Below are 15,452 nucleotides of genomic sequence, written 5' to 3' on the forward strand. Positions count from 1 at the left end.
GTCCTTGACCTCAGCAAATAGGGGGCCTTTATGTTCCCTGGTAACAGGAACCCTGGGCTCTTGACGCTGGGTTGGCATTGGGGGCATGAACAATAGACCTCAAATAAAGGAGCCTACGGCAGGTGACATGACTCAGTGAATAAAGTTGCTTGTCTGACCATCTGAGTTCCACCTGAGTTTGATCCCCGGGTCTCACACATATGCACACACAATAAAATAAATGTAATTTTTTTTAAAGGGGAAACCTTTAAGACTGATTGCACATGGACCCTACTCCACCTTTCCCAGGGAACCCCACCCTCCCCTGGGCAGCACCAGGTGCTCTGACTCACATCCTGCCAGCCTAGCCTAATTGTCCCCCTTCCCAGTCGTCATCCTAGGGACAAGGTCAAAGACCCAGCCCTGACCTAGCTGTGAGTTCCCTGAGGCAGGGCTCAACCCCAAAGGGGCCGGGTGAAAGATGAGGAGGCTGGAGAATGAAGAAGGGGGTACCCTGGGAGAGGGTCAGATCAGAGCCCCATGTCCCAAAGTCCAGGCCCCATCCACTGTTGGCTGCCCACCCAGCAGGCACATCCAGGTTTGATCAAGACCAACTGACTACAACCCAGTTCCTTCTGCTGCCAGGTCCACACAGGGCCCTCTAGCCACAGAAGCCGACCAGTAGGAATTCCCAGCACCTCCAGGCTCCATAGGCAGTCAGCAAATAAGAGTCCAGATTCAAAGGGTTTCAACTTTATTCTCCATCCCCTCATGTCCCAGATAAGGCTCAGACATCAGCCCAGACCCGAACCCAGAGAATGTGCCTTGGCTTCCCATCTGGACCAGGCAGAGGGCTCTCTTGCCCACTCTTGCCAACCTCCTTCAGCTGGAGGGTCCCCCAGAGATCGCCTCCTCAGAGATGGCCATATGGGAGAGTAAGAGGCCTGGCCAAGAACTACCTGTTGAGGCCAGCCATCCCTCCTGTCGAGAGTTTTCCCAGTTCCTTCTCAGGGCCCCAGTGCAGGCTGTGGGGAATCTGGGGACCAAGGTCTCTTTGTTGAAGGACTCTCCTTGGGGCCCCTGGGTTTCCCAGCTTTTGGACTGCCTGGGAGACCCACTGACCCTCCAGCGGTGAGAAGGCTGCATTCCCATTCTTCCTGTCCCCACAGTGTCACTGGCTGAGGGAAGAGGTAAGGGGGCGCTTCTCCGGTTCCTGCTCCTGGAGGCCTAGAGAGAAAGGTTGGGCTCAGGCCCAACTCCCTAGGAAGATGCCCAGCATTCAAGGTGGCCCAGAGGGCTCTATACCTTCTGCCCACTCTCCACCCCTCCAACCTTCTTTATACCAACTATACCAGCCTGTTCTTGACTGCACTAGGTCTCCGAGTTGTCTCTATACTCTCACCTCTAAGCCTACTTCAACTTCACCTCCTCTCTGAGGTCCACTCTAGCCAGTACCCTCATTCAAATCCCAGCCAGCCTCTAAGCTCCTGATGCCTCCTCCTCTCCCCCAGTATTATACCTTCCTAATACATCAGGGCAAATAATAAGCCAGGCGTGGTGGTACACGCCTTTAATCCCAGCACTTGGGAAGCAGAGGCAGGCGGATCTTTGTGAGTTCAAGGCCAGCCTGATCTACATAGTTCCAGGCCAGCTGGGGCTATAAGGAGATCCTGTTTCAAAAAGACAAAAATAAATAAATAATAAATAAATAAATAATAAAGTCAGGCGTAGTCATGCACTCCTGTAAATCCCAGCACTGGGGAGGTGGAGGCAGGAGGATCAGTTCAAGACCAGCCTGGTCTATGTCAGACCTTGTCTCAAAAAAAGAAAATCTCAGGGCTAAAGAGATAGCTCAGAGGTTAGGAGCACTGGCTGCTCTTGCAGAGGACCCAGGTTCAGTTCCCAGCACCCATATGACAGCTCTCAACCATATGTAATTCCAGTTCCAGGGGATCTGACTCCCTTTTCTGGCCTCCAAGGTCACGAGGCATATACATGGAACATTTATATTCAGGCAAAACACTCATACACATTTTTTTAAAGAAAAGAAAACCTTATTTTTAATTTTTTACCCTGACTATACATTGAAAATGGTAATCATGCCGGGTATGGTGGCACATGCCTTTACGCCCAGCCCTTGGGAGGCAGAGGCAGGTGGATCTCTGTATGAGGCCAGCCTTGTCTACATAGCAAGTTCCAGGCCAGCTGGGGCTACAGAGAGACCATGTCTCAAAAAGACCAAAAAAAAAAAAAAAGAAGAAAAAGAAAAGAAAATGGTAATCATTTAGGCAGATAGAGATAAATAAGTCACATTATTAAAATTTGATTTACCTGGCTCTATTTTTTTTGAGGCTACTAGAAAAGTCAAAAATATACACATGACTAACAACATGGTATTTTCTTCCTCTTTTTTTTTTTTTCTTTTGAGACAAGGTTTCACCATAGAGTCCAAGCTGTACTTGAACATAGAACCCTCCTACCTCAACCCTCCAGGTAGTAGTAGAACAGGCATGCACCACCACATCTGCCTCACACAGTATTTCTATTTGATAGGGCTGTTGTAAACAGGGCTCATTTTCCTGTCTGTTGTTTGCTGTCTGCCTCCCTACATCAGAATCTTCCCAGCTGTATCCCCAGGAACTTACCAGCTGGTGTTTGACAAAGCATCCTTGTCAGATGAGAGAATGGGTGAATGAGATAGACCTGCCAGGGGCCCCAGACAGAGCACACAGCCCCCAGTCCTTCCCCAGGCCCCACTCACCCTCTCGACTGGCATCTGTTTCATGTTCCGGGAGTGCTTCAACGGAGCCAACCCACTCCACCCCGGACCCTGGGGATCAGATGGCAGAGACTGTGCCAGAGGGCCAGGCAGAGGTAGACAGGGCACATAGGACACAGAAGACTGAAAGACACCCTCCCCAAAGGTGCTGGACCCACTGGGTGATGGGAGCTCATGGGCAGGGACCTAGTCCCTCACCTTTGCCATGTGTGCTCGGTGCCCCCAGAGGGCCCGGTCTGCGCTGTCGGAACCGCTGCCGTGGGGTATCTCCCGGACTGAACGATTCAGAGCTTCGTCCCCCAGGAAACCGTGAGCTGAGTTTCCGCCGCTGCCCACCTGCCAGGGTCTCATCTCGCAGGCAGAGAGAGCTTTGGGCTCGGCGCATGGGTGCTGGTGGCGGGGACCCTGTGAGAGGCACATGCAGGGGGGTAGGGGTCAGCAAAGTACAGGGAAGGACCAGCTGAGCAGGGGCCCATGGGTGAAGCTACACAGGACAGAGAGAGGTGGTCAGTGCGGCAGAGAAGGGACCTGGTAGTCGAATGTTGCCCCTGGAAGCTGGGGTTTGTGTTGGCTCCACATTAGCTTACTGTACATGTAGCCTTGAGCAAGGTACCTTCCCTGGGCTTCTGCTTCCTTCTATACCATCAAAGGTACATGACCTTTCTCTAGAGTGCCCTGCTGTTCTAAGGTCTTAGGCACAGCTGTGGATGGGGTAGAACTGTGTGGGTGGCAGAGAGAGGTGCCATTGAGAGAGACCCTACAGGACTGGGGCAGAAGGCTGCTGAAAGCATAGGGCAGGTGGGAGCAGATGGCAGGGAAGGTGGGGGTGGGGCGAGCCAGACAACACAATGGGAGACACTGGACAGGATGGGCTAGGGCCCTCCTGGGCACCAGACCCTCAGACCCACCTGTCCCATCCGCCTCCCTGCCCTCCGGGAGCTCCGTCTCCAGGGGGCCCCCCAGGCTCTCCATGCTGCCAGCCCCATCGGCCCCCAGGCGTGGCCCCCCATGGAGGGCCCCCTCCCTCCGGGGCCGAATCAGCCTCTTCACCTTGTCTGCCAGCCAGCTGCCCTTCCTGGGGGCAAGAGGGCATAAAATGGGGTAAGGAAACAGGGAAAGGAGGGAGGGAGGGAAGGAAAGGAAATTGTGTCAAGGACTGAAAGGGCCAGGTCAACCTGCACTGGGATGGTGCACCCACGCCTGGCCATTGCGGGGAGCTGGGAGTCAAAGGGTAGGTAGGGCAGGGCAGAGGGTAGCAGGATCCCGCTCCCGTAAGGTGGAGGCCTCACTTGGTGCGGGGCAGGGGCCCAGGCTCCAGCACACGGTACTGGTCCATGATTTTCTCCACCAACTTCTGCTTCTCTCTGCGCAAGGCGTTAAGCTGGTCCCTGTCAGGAGGAGGGGGAGGGGAGGAGTGGGCAGGAAGCCTGGCAGAGCCGTGGTGAAAGCAGGAGCAGCTTAGGGCAGTCATGTTCCAGATGAGCTACCTCAAGCCTAGGACCTTTCCTGTAGCCTCTCCCTAGATCCTCCCTGAAAGACTACAGGGCATGGCCCTGCCCCTCAGGGCCTACTCACAGGTACTCCCGTTGCTCCCTGTGCAGGTGGTCTCGGCTCTCCAGGCTGCGCTCCAATAGCTCCCTGTTCTCCCGGCTCAGGGCCTGCACCTCGGCCAGCAGCTGGCGGTTCTCCTCCTCCTGGGCACTGCGAAGCTGGGTCAGCAGCTGTGTGCAACAGCAAAAGCAGAGTGAACCTGGCTCATACCTGGCGCAGCCTACCTTGGCCACCTCAGCCACTCCAAACTGCCCCACACTATGCCACACCTCACACTGTGTGGTCAGACGACAGGCACTCAGGTCCAGCTGCTGATTGGACTCACGCAGCTGCTGGCTTTGCATCTCCAGTTGCGCCCGCTCCAGCTCCAGTCGTGCCAGGCGGCCCCGTAGCTCCCCACGTTCACCTTGCAGCTCTCCTCGCTCCCGAGACAACTCGGCCAACAGCATCTGAGCTCTTTGGAGGAAGAGAGGACTGCTCTCCAAAAGCCACCCTCCAGTGGCTGGAGAGGTGGCTTAGTGGTTAAGAGCACTAGCTGCTCTGGCAGAGGACCCTGGTTCAGGTCCCAGCACCCACATGGCAGCCAGTAACCATCCTAAATCCAGTTCCAGGGGATCCAATCCCCTCTTCTAGTCTCCACAAGCACTGCAAAGCATGGATGCAATTACATGCAAGGAAAACACTCATACACGTAAAATAAAAATAAACAACATTTTTTTAAAACATGCAAGAGTCGGGAATCACACGCACAGAAAGAAGGTAAAGCAGGGTGCACAGGTCAGTGTCAGTGCACCCAGCCCCACTTCATAGATGGGAACACTGAGGGAGCATATCAGGCAGGATGGCTGGTACCTCTCATGTTCATTCTGAAGTCTCCGCAGCTCCTCCTCCAGCCCCCGCTGTCTATGCCCGTCCTGCACCAGGCGCTCGCGCTCTGCCAGTAGGGCCGCCTCTTGTGCTTCAACGCTGGCCCGCTGGGCCTGTAGCTGCTCATGTCTAAACAAACAAGGGAGAGGACCAGAGGATGCAGGGGCCTGGGGCCACAGCAAATAGGCCCTGCACTGTGGGGATCTGGGGGTCTGACACCTCCCAAGCATATGGTCCCCCTCAGGCAAAGCCCCAGAGCAGAATGTCATGCCAAGTCTCACCATTCCCAGTCCCGAAGTCAGGTAGCCCAGTTCCCCCAAGAGATTACAGCAACAGCAGGATGGATATGCCATTTCCCACTGAGTCAGACCTGCTGAGGGAGCCTGCCTCGGGCAGGTGGGCACGCCAGGGAGAAGAGTAGGGCCTTTGGGGAACCTCACCGGCCCTGTAGCTCACGGTGGGCCAGCTCCAGTGCACGCATGTTGGCCTTAAGATCTCGGTGCCTCACCAGCAGTCCCTCCAACTCAGTCTCCTGCCGCCGCTGCAGCTGAACCAGAGCTTCGTGGTCTCGAAGCAGAGCCTGCTGCTGCCCACGGGTCTCCTCCTGGGCCCTCCGAGCAGCCCGGACCTCCTCTTCCAGCACCCCTAACTTCCTATGCAACTCCTGGCCCTGCATCTCCATCAAAGACTTTTCAGCCTAAGGCAAGCAGACAGGCAGGACCTCTAGGTTGGGGGCCCCAGCCTAGAAGGAGTAAAGGGCAGGGCCTGAGAGCAGAGGGCAGAGGGCAGAACAAGCTGTGGAGGAATCAGAGCAGAGGCAGCAGAGAGGCATCCAGGAAGGTGGAAGGTACCAGGCCATGCTGGGGAGAGCAAGAGGCCTGGGACAGGGATGGGACAGATGAACTAGAGGACAAGGGTTAGAAGAGAGGGCTGATGGTGAGATGATGGGGATGGGGGAGATGGGTGCAAGGCAGGGGCAGGGACAAAGAGGGCACAATTGGGATGGTTGGGGTCAGAGGGCAAGCATTCTAAGAAACAGGGGTGGGGCAGGTGGCTGGAAAGGAAAAGTCATAAATTTGATAGCCAGTGAACAGGGGACAAGGACCTCCCAGGGAACCACCCACCTGCAGGCGGCTGCTGTGTTCCTGTGCCTGTTGACTCTGCAGCAGCAGCTCCTGTGCCCGGCCCTGCAGGCTCCCCAACTGCCCCTCCAGGTGCTGCAGCTGTTCCTGCAGAGCTGCCTTCTCGGCCACCAGTGTGGCATTCTGCCAAAAAGTGGGGTTAACAGTGGCTAGGCCGCTAGCCCACCCAGCCCCCCAGCCCCCAGCACAACCACGTTCCACTCACATTTCGCTCCACCTGGATGAGCCGACCATTCTGGGTCTCCAAGGTCTTAGGCTCAGCTTGTACCTCAGGCCTCAGCCCCAAAGGGCACTGGCGAAGCTGCAGGGACAGGGATGGGGGAAGTCACATGGACCTCAAGCACACAGGACAGTGGTGGAGCTGGGAACAAAAGAGGCAGAGCAGCCACCCAAGCAAGGGGAAGAGGGGAAGCAAGGCCTGACTCCCAACATAGTGCTCCCTCCAACAGGCCCCACAGGGGAGGGAGAGAGGTGAGCAGCTAGCCACAAATCCAGACGCTGATTGTTTACCCCCAGGCTGGGGTGAGGTGCTGGCACCTCAGTTCCCAGGGCAGCTTTACCTGGACCAGCTCCTCCTCCAGCTGTAGGGCCCGGGTCTTGAGTTCCATCAATGCCTCCTCCTTGCTGGTCACTGCTGCCTGTAGCTCAGCTTCCAGCCGCTGCTCCAAACCCCGGTACCTGCCAGGAGAAGCCTTGGCACCCAACCCCTAACTGTCTTGCCCTTCCCTGCCCCAGGGCACCACACCTACCTTTGGTGCTGGCTCTCCTGTTCTCGAAGGAACTCCTGGCGTTCCAAGGCTGTCTGTTCCAGCTCTTTCTGCAGATGCTCCAGTCGGGCCCCTAGCTCCTGGCCCCGAACCACAGCCTTCTCTAGATCCTGAGGGCAGGCAGGGCAGGGGTAGAGATGAGGGACAATTCTCTGCCCCAGAGGAGAACTAGAGATAGGCTTGAGAAGGGGTCATCTGGATTTCTGACTTGCTCTGCCACCCTGAGCAAATGTCTTTAACCCTCTGAGTCTCCACATTCTCACCTAGGCAGCCTCAGGAGGCTAGGCAGGAGGATGGCTGAAAATTTAAGGCCAACCTGAGCTACATAATGAGTTCCAGACTCAAAGTGAGACAATGTCCAAAAGGGGGGTGGGTGGCTTGGTGGCCTTTCAAGAGGTCCATGAAAGAGCTGGCTGGGTTCCTCAACCTGGTAGTGTGTGAGAGCAGGCCCTGGGCAAGGAGTCAGAGATGTACCTCTTTGAGCCCATAGTTTCGCATGTTCCCAGAAGGGTGTCAAGCCCTGTGAGCTGCCACACCTTCCGTGTGAGGCCAGTAGGGGCTCAGTGCAGATAGGCCTGCAGTAGCCCCCCTAACCACCACAGAGGGGTGACTCTGGAGAACAGCTCAGCATAGGATCTTGGAGGTGTCAGGCCTACACTTCCAGGGGAGGGCTGGAGAAGTCTGCCCTGAGCCTATGGCCCTTGGCAGTTGGGTTGTCCCATTTCAGGGTAGGGGTAGAGGCCCATTGGCCTGTGGGCTCTAAGGGGAGGTAGGCCAAACCATTCTAACTCATGGGGGCCCTGAATGAAAGAAGATGGAGGAAGGTGACACTTCCCAGCTACTGGCCACATCCTGCCTCTGAAAACCAAGACCACCACTGAACCATCATCCTGGGTAACAACCCTCCCCATCTTGCCTTGGATACTGCTTCTCCACACCTGTGACAGGGGCCTCTAGTTGAAAAACTACAATTCCCACAAGGCACTGCTGCCACCCCCACCATTAGGGTCTTGGCACTGCTGTGGCTGAAAGAGCAGTAGTGCAGATGAAGCCAGCTGCCTGGAGCCTTCCCTTGCCCACTGTTGGCCTTGGCCACAGCCCTCCCAAGTGGCCTTCCACCAGCCTGGGAGGCCTACATGTCCTCTTAAACAACCTGGAACTCAGTCCCTGTCCTGACAGCCAATACCATCACTACCATACCTGGCAGGTAGTGCCAGGAACAGCTCCAACCTAGAAATCCCCCAAATCCCTTGTACCCTCAGCTTCTCCCACTCCCTGGATCCTCAGAGCCTATTCTCCCACTCCACCCTTACCTTCACTGCCCACCTGCAGCCACTCCTTCAGAGAAAGCAAGTGTACTGGGAGCCAGGTGTACCCCAACCTCTCTCCTCGTTTATCTTTTTTTTTTTTAAATAGGGTCTCACTATATAGCCCTGTCACTATATAGACCAGGCTGGTCTCAAACTCATAGATGTGCCTGCCTCTGCCTCCCAAGTGCAGGGATTAAAGGCATATGCCACCATGCCTAGCCCCCCTTTTTGGTACTTTTTAGGCCTTGCTATGTAGCCCAGGCTGGCCTCTAACTCTCATCCTCCTGTCTCAGTCTCCCACATGCTGGGATTTCAGGTATGCGCCACCACACCAGGTATGTGGACAGTTTTTATTTTGGTTTTGCAGGTGAGGAAATCGAGACTCAGAGAGGTGAAGTAACTGTTCCAAGCCACACAGCTGAAAGCAGCAGGGTCTGAGACATAATGCAGTTTTTTGGCTTGGTAGATCTCTGGGTCCCACCATACAGAGTGGATCCCAAAGAGACCCTCTCCTCACCAGCTCACCCACATTAGTTCTCACATTCAACACTTTCACCGCGCCTGCCCCTTCCCTACACCTGTCCATATAATGCCTAACCCGGGTTAACCCAGCTGTGTCCCCAATCCTCACCACTAGGAGGTGGAGAAGGACATAAGCAAGGTGCTCTTTCTGAGGCCTGTCTGCGCCCTGGGATAGACGGAAACTGGAAACTGCTCACACTGGAGCACCCAGTTCCCAGCCCTAGGATCCACAGCTCACAGCCTCCCCACCGTCCCATAGTGTCCTCTGCATCACTTTAGATGCCTTGCAATGCAGACTTGACTACTTTGCCTCCAGTGGCACTGTTTGCTCACAAGAAAAGCCCCAGCTTCTCCCTCCACTTGGAAGTTTCCACCCTGCCCATCAGGAACCCTGCTTAATTCATCCTCAGCCTCACCTCTCCCTGCCCAGCTCACACTCCTCCAACTCATGCCTGGACCTGCTTTTCTCCCCCTCCTCCAGGAAGTCTTCAAACAGGAGTGTAGGGCGCTATCTGGACCCATGGTTCCCTGTAGCACCCTGTCTCCATCCTATCTGTGAATATGCAGGTGGCTCCTGCCTGGTTACCACTGTGCCCACAGCCTGGTTACAGGGCCTGGATCCACAAAACGTGTGAATGAATGAATGTGTTTCCAGACATTCTCTCCCTTCCGACACTTGACCCCTGGGCCCCGGCCAGCCGCACCTGGAATGGGTACCACTGCCACTGTTCTCTTACAGCCCCCCAGCCCATCAAGGTGACCTTCTTCAAATCTAGCCCCACATGGGTCTGTCTACATCCTGAGATAGCTTTCCACACCTGGGGATGGAGTAGCAACCCCTTCAAAGCTGGTCACAGCCCCAACTCCTCCTGGGTCCCTCAACATCTACTGAAAATCTTGGACACATCTCTCCTGAAGTCCCCTGCACACAGGCATTTTCATTGTCTCCTGGGGGCCTCTCTTTGTACTCTGTCCTCAGTAACTTTTTTTTCCTCAGACCCCTAGGGTCTCATGTGGCCCAGGCTGGCCTTCAACTCATTATATATCTGAGGATAGCCTTGAACTTCTGATCCTCCCACCTCCACATCCTAACTGCAAAGATTACAAGCATACACCACCATGCCTGGTTTATGCAGTGCTTGGGATGGAACCCAGTGCTTTCTGAATGCTAGATAGGCACGCTCCAGAATTACTTGCCCACCAGCCCCTGAGTAACCACTGTGTGGTCACTTGGCCTCGCAAAAAACAGACTCTCTCCACAGTGATCCTGGCCAGTCAACAGACCGTCAAAGCAGGAAGGCTCAACTTTTACAGGAGGAGGGGACCAGGGTGAAAGGGCAGAGATTACCACAGCCAGAGTACAGGACTGATCATAGGATGAACAAGGTGAGTCCCTCCCTCCTGCAGCCCACCCCATCAGAAGCAGCGGCCATCAGCTGTGTTCCACAACAGAGGCTGCCAGGCTTTCCATCCCCTGCGCCAGCTCAGTGCCACTGATGGAATCCACATCCCACATCCCAACATCTAGCCTGGATCTGTTTCCCAGCCCCACATACCTCCCTGAGAGCTTGCTTCTCCAAGTGCTCCCTCTCAGCCTCCTCCAGGTGGCAGCGGACCTCACCCTCCAGCGCCAACACCCGCTGCTCAGCAGCCTCTGCCTGGGCCCGCAGCTTGGGCCCCTCACGCTCCCACTGCCTCCGTTCACGACCCGCTACAGCCAGTGCCTCTGCCAGTGCCTCCCGCTCTCTAGATGCAGCCTGCAGCTCCTGGGCAGCTGTGTCTACTGCCTCCCTCAGCCGGGCATGCTCCAGGGCCTGGGCCTCTGCCTCTTGGTGAGCCTCAGCTTCTGCTCTCCTTGCTTGGGCCAACTCCTCTGAGAGGCGGGCTACCTCTGCATCCCGGGCCTCCAGCCTTCGGGCTTGGGCTTCCAGCTCAGCCCCAAGGACCACCATCTCTCTCCTTTGTCGCGCTACCTCCTCTCTGAGGGTCTGATCCTCTAGGACAACACTGGCTAGTGTCTCCCCTGATACCGGTCTTTCCTGGGCCTGGGCATCAAGAGCCCCTTCTGATGTCTGCTGTGGTTTCTGTGGAACCAGTTCACTGGTTATCCCCTCCAGCCTCTGTTCAGCCTCTGTCTGTTGCTTGGACAAGTCTAGCCCCTGGCCTGGGCTCTCTCCGTCCAGTGGCATGTGCCCAAGGCTCTCCTGTCTCAGGAACTGGGCTTTGGGCACCAATTCCTCTTGGGGAGTCTCCTTGTCCTCAGTCTTTCCTAGCAATTCCTGCACCTCAGTGGGGGTCTGAAGAGAGATTCTGTTCCTGGGCTTCTCCAGGGGCACACGCATCTCCACGGTAGGGTCTAGCTCTTGGGGGTTCAGGTCTAAGGTCTGGGGGTCCACAGCAGCCATCTTAAGGGGTCTCTTCATCACTTCTGGGTGTGAAGTAGATGCCTGGGAACACTTAGATGACCGTGTGATGTCAGGGTCTGATGCTGCGGGAGCCAGGTCCAAGGTCTCAGGACCTTCACCTCCCACCTGGCAAGCCGAACTTTGGGGGATGTGATCTGAGGCTGGAGGAGTTCCGGAAGCCCCATTAAGCACAAGGAACATGGAGTCCGTGCTCTGCTCCTCCAGAAGAGGGTGCTGAGGACATAAGAAAGGGGTAGTCAGGCAGGAAGGTCACCAGGAGGGACCAGTGAGGATGAGGATGGTGCGGGGACCCACCTGGCCGCCCAGCTGCCCCTGCAGCATCTTCAGCAGGCCTCGAAGCTCCTGATTCTCCCGTTCCACAGTCCGAAGCCGCCCAGCTTCAGCCTCCCTCACCTCATCCTGCAGGGATGGTGCTGCTCCCAACAGGGGGGCTGAGGGTGTAGCCAAGTCAGTACCTACCTTGATCCTAAGTACGACACCCCTCAGAGACTTGGGAAGACAATGAAGACAAGAACCCTGGCCACTACAGAAGACTTCCTCCACCCCAGACCCTCAGCCCCACCCTAGAGCCCACTCACCCTCTCCAGGGGAGCCTGGGGGTGGCTCCAGGCTCCCTCGAAGCTCCAGTTCCAACTCCACATTCTCCTCCACAAGCTGATCCAACTGATGCCTCAGAGAGTCCAGCTCCTGGAGGATAGAGGGGTGGATCTGACCAGCCCTCTCCACGAGACCCAGGCCTGAGCGTTCCTACAGGCTATAGGAATCACTTAGGGGAGCCTAGAGTATCATTGACATCATCAGGGACTGGGGGACAGTGGATAGATGGACAGATTAACCTAGCTCACCGCATGGGCCTCGCCCAGCCGGGTGCGCAGCAGCAGGTTCTCGCGCTGGGTCTCGTGCAGCCGGGCGGAGCGCTCTCGGGCAGCCTCCAGCTGCTCTTCCAACAGGGCCTTCGAGGCCTCTAGGGTCCCAGAAAGCACTCGCTCCTCCTGGAAATAAAGCCAGAGAATCTGGTGAGATGTAACCCCTATTTGCTCCAGGGCCTGGGGGTGGGATTTCAGATTCTTCCCCTGGGATGCCACCAACCCTGCCTCCTCACCCCACCTCTCCTCTCCATCTGCCCCTCTCTCTGGGAGGAGGGATGTCTCCCCAAGCTCCTGGCCCCACCCTCCATCCAGGCCCCACCCTTTCCCCTAGGAACCGTCTTCCAAGGCCACATCGCTCCAGACCACACTCATCAGTCCCCCCACTTGCTAGGGGCTCCCTGCAGACTCGCTACTTGGACTCTTGGCTCCACTCTTCTCTCCAGGACCTACCCTTTTATAGACCCCCTCCTCTCCCTTCCATCCGCCCACCCTCAAGGATCTATCTCAGGCCTAATGTGCTGCATCCTCTCCCATCTGCCCCCCACCACACTCTTCCCCCACACACGTGCCCCAAACTGGCCCCACTCTTCTCCTGGCCCGCCCCCTCCGGCATGCTCCGCCTGCAGACCGCGCCCCCATCAGGCTCCGCCCCAGGCGCCAGCGTCCCTCCTCACCTCCAGCTGGCGCTGGAAGACCTCTGCCGCCTGCAGCCTCTCACGACAGCGCCGCATCTCCTCTTGCAGGCGTGGCAGGCGGCCGGCTCGCTCGCGCAGCGCGTCCGCCTCCTCTCGGTAGAGCTCGGCGCGCTTGGCTTGTCCCGACAGCGCCTGGGCCTGAGTCAGATGTTGTTTGGAGCTGGGACCAGCCAGCCGCGGGGCACAGGGACGCGGGACGGGAAGGGGCAAATGGCACTGGGGTGGATCGAGGCAATGGTGGGGACTTTGGATCTCACCTCCTGGCGGAGCCTTCGAATTTCAGCCTCCAAGCCCTGCACCTCAGCCTGCGAGTCCAGCAGCAGCTCGGCCTTCTCCTCCCTGGAGGGATGGAGCGATGGAGGATGTCTGCAACTCAGTACCATCCTCACCAGGGCTGGGGACCCATCCAGGCCTCGTCTGCCCCTTCCCCAGCCTGCGGACACTCACACCTCCTGCCGCAGGCGTCGCAGCTGGGCCTTGGCATTGGCCAGCTGCAAAGCCAGGTGGTGCGAGGGACCCTCCGCAGGAGCCTTGGTGGGAGCTTCGGGTGGCTGCAGGCGGGCGGGCTCCCGCTCCAGCAGCAGTTCAACCAGACGCTTGAGTAGGGGAAGGTCAGAGGTCAAGGGTCAGAAGGAGACATCCCGTGCCTCCCCACATTAGGCCTGCAGTCTCCTGCACAAGATGATTCTGAGTTGCAACCACCCCCGACCCACACCTGGACCCCAAACCACGTCTCGGTTCTATCTATGTCCCTGCAGCCAGCTACCTGTGCCCCCAGGTCACGCTCCCGGACCAGCCTGGACAGCGTCCCCATCAGGCCCCGGAACTGCATCTCCAGCTCCAAAGTCCCCAGCTCTCCACATTCTGGTCCAGACAGAGCCAGCACCACCCCTGCGCCAGGCTGAGTCACCTGGGGGCACATGGAGAACAAATCAGAAGAAGGGAGAGTGATGAGTGGCCAGGGTATCCCCAGTGGTGGTGCCACTCACACCAGTACCTCCTGGATCGCAGCAGCCAGCTCGCTCTGGATGTCCAGGCTGAGGCCCTGGATGTGGCGGATGAAGAGTTCCCGGTGCTCACACTGTTAGGAGACAGGAGACCCAGGGGCTGACACCGGGTCTCCCTCCTCCCTGTCAAAGCTCCACCCTCTCCTCCCTTCCCCCTCCTCACCTGCACCGAAGCCCCCAAAAGCAGCCGAAGGATACCTTCCAGTTCATCCACTGCCTCCTCTGCTGGGCAGACACCACAAGGGGTTAAGCAGGCCCCAAGGGCAGGGGCAGAGGCAGGAGGTGGGTAGGGAACAGTACCTGAGAAGGGATCAAACCCCAACGTCTGGAGGTCTGGGGGTGAGGACAGGATCAGCAGCTGCAGTTCCTCCTAGAGGGGCGCAGGGATAGGAAAGGTGGCATTAGGCATGATGGCACACACCTTTAGCCCTAGCACTCTGTGAATTTGAGGCCAGCTTGGGCTACATAAGTTCTAAGCCAGCCAGGACCACATAAGACCCCATCTTTAAAAAAAAAAAGAAAAAAGAGCCACTCCTGCAAGGGTCTCCCAGGCTCCCCTTCCCAGTAGCTCCAACCCCCCATCACCTGATAGAAGTCCCTCAGTCGGCCCCACAGGTGATTCAGGTTCCACACTCTCCAGGCTGCTGGGCCATCAAGGCCCCTGACCACCCGAAGACCCCCTCTGGAACTGGGGGCACTGTGGTCACAGGAGGACATGGATGAGAGATGGGCTTGAGGATCAGCTTCCCTTAGAGCAGACCCTGCCTTCTACCCACAGGCTCCTCCCACCATCTCACAGCCCACCCCCTCCCCTCAGACTGGTCCTTGATGTCACTTACATGATGCCCAGCACGCGAAGGAGTAAGGCCCCATTGCTCAAACGCAGGAATCTCTTCTCTAGGCCAAGAGATCCCTCTTCCTCCTCCTCCTTCCCAGCAGACTCCTCTGCCTCCCCCACCAGCCCAGCCAGTCCCAGGGCCTGTGGGCACAGACAAGAGTCAGCTGAACAGGTGGGAACTTTCCCCTGCCAGTGAATGATTCCTGAACAAAATCCCTTGAATATTTTTGGTTCCAGATGCAAGACCCCCGCTTCCCCCTCCCTCTCCAGCAGCTGGACTCCACACATATACACAGCCACCCCTCCCCCAATCCTCAGCCTGCCCTGACACTTCCCTGCTCAGCCAGCCCATCTGCCCCCTCACCCAGGTGGCCAGGCTCCCACTCAGGAAGTCTCTGAGCCTGGTCCCCTTGGCCCTCTCCATGCTGGGGGTCAGGGTGTTGTCCAGGTCCTGCTGTGGCAGCTACACCTGCCCTGAGAGGAAGAGGAAGTCCCCAGCTGGGGGATCCTGGGGCCCAGCCACAGACACCCTATGCAGCTTCCTCCTTCCGGTTACTGGGTTACTGCGGGCCACTCACCTCCAGTCCTGCCTCAGTCCCTTGCTGTCGCATCCTCCCTGGGTCTCAGGCAAGGCTGACTGGGAAGTTGGAGGTTACTTGAGGTGAGGCCTGCAGGGTTCCTGGTTCCATGGGCAATGGTG

The 15,452-nt window shown here is 57.3% G+C and overlaps 1 protein-coding gene across 1 annotated transcript; it reads right to left on the minus strand.

Moving 5' to 3' along the window:
- Positions 1-716: 716 nt before the first annotated feature.
- On the minus strand, positions 717-15,183 carry Ccdc88b (coiled-coil domain containing 88B). Its single transcript, XM_008838935.2, has 27 exons — positions 15,117-15,183; positions 14,754-14,893; positions 14,500-14,611; positions 14,215-14,284; positions 14,078-14,136; positions 13,905-13,988; positions 13,674-13,817; positions 13,355-13,503; positions 13,165-13,246; positions 12,887-13,045; positions 12,189-12,335; positions 11,922-12,030; positions 11,638-11,774; positions 10,474-11,556; positions 7,068-7,195; positions 6,879-6,996; positions 6,524-6,619; positions 6,301-6,441; positions 5,617-5,873; positions 5,162-5,305; positions 4,579-4,765; positions 4,334-4,479; positions 4,048-4,146; positions 3,667-3,833; positions 2,957-3,163; positions 2,741-2,809; positions 717-1,206 (listed from the first exon to the last, which is right to left on the minus strand). The coding sequence occupies exons 1-27, from the start codon at positions 15,174-15,176 to the stop codon at positions 1,151-1,153; spliced, it is 4,350 nt and encodes a 1,449-aa protein (XP_008837157.1). The 5' UTR covers positions 15,177-15,183; the 3' UTR covers positions 717-1,150.
- Between the last annotated feature and the right edge of the window lie 269 nt (positions 15,184-15,452).

The sequence above is a fragment of the Nannospalax galili genome, unplaced genomic scaffold (assembly GCF_000622305.1).
Source record: "Nannospalax galili isolate Female #2095 unplaced genomic scaffold, S.galili_v1.0 scaffold1659, whole genome shotgun sequence".
In the NCBI taxonomy this organism is placed as follows: domain Eukaryota; kingdom Metazoa; phylum Chordata; class Mammalia; order Rodentia; family Spalacidae; genus Nannospalax; species Nannospalax galili.